Source organism: Octodon degus, unplaced genomic scaffold, assembly GCF_000260255.1.
Source record: "Octodon degus isolate 3935 unplaced genomic scaffold, OctDeg1.0 scaffold00208, whole genome shotgun sequence".
NCBI classification, from domain to species: Eukaryota; Metazoa; Chordata; class Mammalia; order Rodentia; family Octodontidae; genus Octodon; species Octodon degus.
In genome coordinates this window covers 2,673,211-2,679,210 of record NW_004524784.1, presented here as the reverse complement: position 1 = coordinate 2,679,210, position 6,000 = coordinate 2,673,211, and the positions used below count along the sequence as shown (strand labels likewise).

Sequence of the window (6,000 nt, the reverse complement as noted above, 5' to 3'; positions counted from 1 at the left end):
GGCATGTGGTGCTGGGGGATTGAACCGCGGTCCCTGTGCTTTAGCCAAGCTTGTTCTAAGTAGGTGCTTTAGACCACTGAGCCATCTCACCAGCCCCTGCTTTCCTTTTAATTATGTTATAGCTTTCTATTTGTATGTCTTCTTTTGAGTTCCTACACTAGGGAGACTATATGATATTTGCACATGTGGGTCTGGTTTATTTTGCTTATAAGTATATCTTCAAGTGGCATCCACTTAAATATGAAGGCGTTGAGTTTATCATTCTTTATAGCTGAATAATACTCCATTGCATCAAAATACCACATCTTTTTCAACCATTCCTCATGTGATGGGCATCTTGGTTGTGTTGAAGACTTGGCTATCACTAATTGTGCTGCTATAAACATAGGTACACATATATCACTATGATATGATGTTTTCTGTTCCTCTGGGAAAATTCCTATTAGGGGGATAGTTGGTTTGAATGGGATTTCCAGTCCTAGTTTCTTAAGGAGTCTCCACACTGATTTCCATAATGGTTGCCCCAGTCTACCTTCCCACCAGTGGTGGAGAAGGGTTCCCTTTTCCCCACAGCCTCTCCAATATTTGTTGGTTGATTTCTTTATGATAGCCATTCTTTCTGGGGTAAGATTGTATCTCAGTGTTTTAATTTGCATTTCATGGATGGCTAGTGATGTGGAGCATTTTTTCATATATTTATTCACTTCTTTAATTTCATCCTCTGAGAAGTGTGTGTCATCTCGGATGCCCATTTCTGGATTGGGTCTTTAAATTTAGGGGCCCTAATGTTTTTTAGTTCTTTATAAATTCTAGAGAGCATGCCCTTGTCTGAGTGCTTATTAGTTAAGAGTTTTTCAAAATTTGTGGGTTGTCTTTTTACTTTGCTGATAATTTCTTTTGACGTGCAAAAGCTTCTCCATGAGAGTTGGTCCCATTTGTTAATTCTTTCACAAGTATTACCTGTGCGATTTGATTTTTATTCATGAATTCTTTGCCTACCCCTGTCTTCAAGAGTTCCTCCTACTTCTCTTCCAGGAGATTTAGTGTTTCTGTTTTAATGTTTAGCTCTTTAATCCATTTTGACTTTAGCTTAGTGCATGGTGATAGACCTGGATCAAGTTTTAGTTTTCAGCATGTAGAGAGCCAGTTTTTCCAGCACCATTTGTTAAAGAGGCTATCTTTCTTCCAGTAAGCATGTTTGTCCCCTTTGTCAAAGATCAGGTAGCTGAGTGTGTTTGTAGAGGCCACTGCATCTTCTAATCTATTCCATTGTTCTTCAGGTCTATTTCATTGCCCATACCATGCTGATTTTATCACAGTAGCTTTGTAGTATAATTTCAAGTCAGGAATTGTAATGCCTCCTGCCTTGTCTTTGTTGGCCAGGATTGCCTTTGCTATTCTAGGTCTTTTCTGGTTCCAAATAAATTTTAGAAATGATTTTTCTAGGTCTGTGAGGTATGTTATTGGTAGTTTGATAGGGATTGCATTAAATCTGTGCAACAGTTTTGGAAGTATGGCCATCTTCACGATGTTGGTTCTTCCTATCCAGGAGCAGGGAATGTCTTTCCTTTATTGCTCTTCTTCACCCAAATTTCTTTGAACATTTCTTGTGAGGTAGTTGTATTGGCAGCTCATTCCCTCAATTTTTCTTTGAGAAAGACTTTATTTCTTCTTTACTTTTGCAGAATAATTTACCAAGGTATAGATTACCTTGTTTGTTTTTGGTCTTTTTTGATTTTACTGTACATTTTTGGTTGAACTTTTTTTTAGGGGAGGTTTGCTTTTTGTTTTGGGGGCCAAGGACTGAACCCAGGGCTTCTAGCTTGCTAGGCAAGCATTCTACCACTGAGCCAAATACCCAGCCCCTGGCAAGGTGTAGAATTTGAGGTTTTTTTTTTTTTTTTTTGGTCAAACTAAATATTTTGCTGCATTGTCCTCTTATGTGCTTGCTTGCTTCCTTCCTCCCCTTCTCCTTTCTTTCTTTCTTTCTTTCTTTCTTTCTTTCTTTCTTTCTTTCATGTTTGTTGCAGGGTCTCATTACACAGCTTGGCCTTGTGGTGATCCTCCTGCTTTCAGCCTCCCCAGCACTGGGATTACATGGGTACACCACTACACCTGCACTTTGGCCAGCTCAGCCCACCCTCAGGGTGAGGCTGGTGTGGCATGTGGTGCTGGGGATCAAATGTGGTCCCTGTGCTTGCCTCAGCTTGCCTAAGCAAGTGCTTTAGTCCCCTGAGCTATCTCGCTGGCCCCTTACATGGTTTCTGAAGAGAAGTTGCTTGTAATCATTATTGTTTCTGAGAAGTTGGATGTAATTCTTATCTTGTTTCTGCACTGGTTTTTCATCTGGTTTCTTCTAAAATTTTTCTATTTATTTATGACCAACACTCCACATACTGATTGTCTGTAGTCATAGGTTCTTTGAGGCAGTGTTATTGGGCTGGGCCAATCACAGGGTGTGGTCATCTAACTCATCCCTCCTACACTTACTCAGCCCTTCAAGTAGCATAGAGATTTTTATTTATATTTACTTATTTATTGATTGTCTTTTTTGAGATGGGGTTTTACTTTGCAGTTCAGGATGGCTTGAATTTGTTTTGTAGCCCAGGGTGGCCTCAAACTGCCAGCGATCCTCCTGCCTCAGCCTCCCGAGTGCTAGGATTATAGATGTGCACCATTATTTAATGTATTTAGTACAGGCTCTTCAGGGTCTCACTACACAAAGATCCTTGTAGAGATCCTTCCTGCTTTTCAGCCTCCCAAGTGCTGGGATTATGGGTGCGCGCCACCACACTCAGTCTCATTGTCTCAGTGAGGCCGAGGGAGGGAGCCGGCACTGCAGGCCAGGGATGGAACCCCCGGCCCTTGTGTCTGCCTAAGCAGGCATTTATTTATTTATTTATTTATTTATTTATTTATTTTTTGCGGAGCTGGGTATTGAACTCAGGCCCTTGCGCTTGCCAGCAAGCACTTAATTCAACTGAGCTATCTCCCTAGCCCCCAAAGCATGCACTTTAGTCTGCTCAGCTGTCTGACGGGCCCACTGGGAGCATAGATTTTAAACTGGGTGTTAAACCTCTCTGTGACGAGGTCAGCCTTGGGCGTGTTCATCTGAGTCTTTTTATAAATTTCATTATCAACTTTTCATTTAATGTGTTTTTGATTGATGATGTACTACTGATATCTTCCCAAGGAGGTGGAAAGTGGGAACCTTTAAACTGCTTATTCTTTCCACATTTATTAGTTGGGATTTGTTTATATGGATTTGATTGTCCAAAAATACAGTTTGAAAAGCAAAGGCACGTGTTTTATTTTATTTTATTATTTTTTTTGGCAGAATCGGGGATTGAACTCAGGCCCTTGTGCTTGACAGGGAAGCGCATATTCCACTGAACCATCTCCCCGGCCCCTAAAGGCACGTGTTTTAAAAATCAGTTTTCAGAATAATCTGGGGCCCTCGTAGCCTCTACTGGTGGTCAGCTAATGAATTGTTCTCCCCATTATTTCAAGAAGATTGATGTGAACATTTTATCAACCCATTATACACACCTAGATTTTGTAGGTTTGGCATTCTTGAATCATTTACAGTCACTTCTTTTGATATTAGGCTATTTTATCTTTGGCCAGCGGAGACCTATTTAGTCAGACTACGAGCATCTTTGTCACTACTCTGCTAGTCTGAACCATTAACTCTGGGCAGCAGTTTTTCCTCCTTTAAGTAACTGCATTTATTTGGTCTTTATTAGCTTCCCTTCATAAGAGAAGGTACTAAATTCTAATGTACTCTACAATTAAATCTCTTATGCTAAAGAGCTACTGTTTTGGCTGCTTTTATCTTTAAAATTCACACAGTGGGTGAACTAATATGTTGTGTGTGTGTGTGTGTGTGTGTGTGTGTGTGTATGTGCGCATGCATGCCAAAAATCAAACTCAGGACCTTGTGCTTGCCAGGCAGGTGCTTGTGCCGCCAAGTTGTCTTCCCGGCCCTAATGCATTTTAAAATAGAAAATATTTTTGTTTTTTTCTCTCTGATCTTTTAGCTCCTAGTTGCATTATCCTGATTCAGGGTAGTTCCACACTCTAAGCACAGTGTCTAGGTAGAAAACAAAACAAATGATACGAAATTGATTGTACTTAAAGTTGTAATGAGGTTTACCAGAGAATTCCCTGACAGCGAAGCTAGCTAGCAGGATTATTATTCATCCAAATGTGAGATTTTTCCTCCTTTTGATGCGTGTAGCAGTGTTGGACGGTGCAAAGCTGCCCTTCTTCCTGGGCACTGGGCAGGGAGATGGCAACTTACAAAGGGCCCAAGGCCTCCGAGGGAGCTGACTGGGGTGACCAGAAGGCCGCAAAGCCGGCCAAGACTGGCCAGGTGGCTGCAAAGGCAGCCTCAGTCCCTGAAAGCTGGGAACTGGAGTCTGTCCATTCTGGCAGTGCCTGGGACAGGTCCAGAAGGCTGGGCCAAGTCCCTGGGGCTGTCCCTGGGACCAGAAGGTATACCTAGAGGGAGACCTGGGTTTCAGTTCCAGGCCGTAAAGTTCAGCACATCCAAGGAGGAGCTGAAAATGACTTCTTGGAGTGTTTGAAGGACAGTGTCTCCTACTGAGCTGTATAAGATAAACTTGCACAGGAGTCTGCGTCAGTCTGAGTCCTGTGGAGCACGTGTGACTTCAAAGGCAGCTCTGGAGGGCTTGCTTAGGGAGGAGAGTGCACACTTCTATTTCTGACTTTGGCACAGTTCCACCAATCTCATTTTGACGGCCAAGAAGCAGAACCTTTTCTGTTCTCTCTTCATTCATTTGCATTTTGCAGATCCACCTTCATTTTGTTACAGAGGCAGTTTGAACCCTGAAGACAGTTTCTTCAATCTGTACATGAGGCTTTATTTTACCGGAAAAAGGCAAAGGCAAGAGAGCTGTTGATTTCAAGGGAAGCTTTGGATAGCCCCGTTTGGTAATTGCCTCTTCCTCAACTTCCCTTCTCTTCCCACCAGAGTGAATGTCTTTGGAGCTTGAAATAGTTTTTGTTTGCTGAAGATAAGAACTATGCTTTCAGTAGGATGTAGAGGGACTGCTGGGTTCAGGGAGAAGGGTCGAGATCCCTGGGTATGGCTTCAGCCTAGTGTTTGTGGCAGCGGTGGGGTGTGGGTGTGCCTGTGCCCATCAGTGCACTTCTAGAGACTTCTAGAGAACCTGAGACATTGAGGCTGCTCTCCAGGCTGTTCTTTAGGCTGTGTTGGGTGTGTGTTGCCTTTGTGTGTCTTATGTATTGTGTATATATCATTTCCAGTGTGTGTACTGTGTGCATTTTCTGAGTTGAGTTTGCTCTCTGTGATGTTTTTGCCTTGCCTGTCACCTCCCCTTCTCCACACATCCGTGGAGACTGACTGGACTCTGTTAGGGGCGTGTTTTATTGTATTTATTTATTATTATTATTATTATTATTATTATTATTATTTTGAGATTGGGTCTTGCCAGCCTTGTCTTGAACTTGAGACCTTCCTATCCCAACGTACTGAGTGGCTGGATTACAGGTTTGTGCACCATGTCTAGCTCGGAGCTCTGCTGTTTTCAGTTTTAGTATTTTTTAATCTGTTGACTTCTGGTCACTGTTATTACTCTTTTCCAAACTGCTCCCTGTGCCATTTGGCACTTGGTCTCCTGACATGGTTGCGGTACTGGTTGGAGTGTGATTCTGATGAGCTGACTGCCTCTCTGTGTGAACTTACTAGGCCAAGGAGGGAGAGCAGCTCTGGGTCTGGTTATACAAGATGTTATTAGCTTTGATGGACAAGCTACTATTGGCATCACTGTCTTAGATGCTAAGCTTCCTTTTATTCCAGCATTATTAACTCATAACTTGTCTCTCTTTTTCCCTATCTTTTGTTAGTAATACTTCTTTAAACTGTAAGGGATGGTGGTATAGTATTAGTAGCCGTGATATCAAATGCTCTAAGATTTACCTCCCTGAATTGCTTCCTTTATCAAAATAGGACCT

General features: G+C 42.2%; 2 protein-coding genes across 2 annotated transcripts in view; both read left to right on the top strand.

Annotated features, from left to right (window-relative positions):
- Positions 1–4,589, top strand: part of CUNH10orf113 (chromosome unknown C10orf113 homolog) — a 47,696-nt gene extending 43,107 nt beyond the window's left edge. The window contains exon 2 of the mRNA XM_023704948.1: positions 4,241–4,589. Within this exon, the coding sequence (XP_023560716.1) occupies positions 4,241–4,589 (349 nt within the window). The remainder of the gene's footprint in view (positions 1–4,240) is intronic.
- The window catches only part of Nebl (nebulette), a 403,483-nt gene that overhangs the window by 54,119 nt on the left and 343,364 nt on the right, over positions 1–6,000 (top strand). The gene's annotated exons all lie outside the window — the stretch shown is intronic.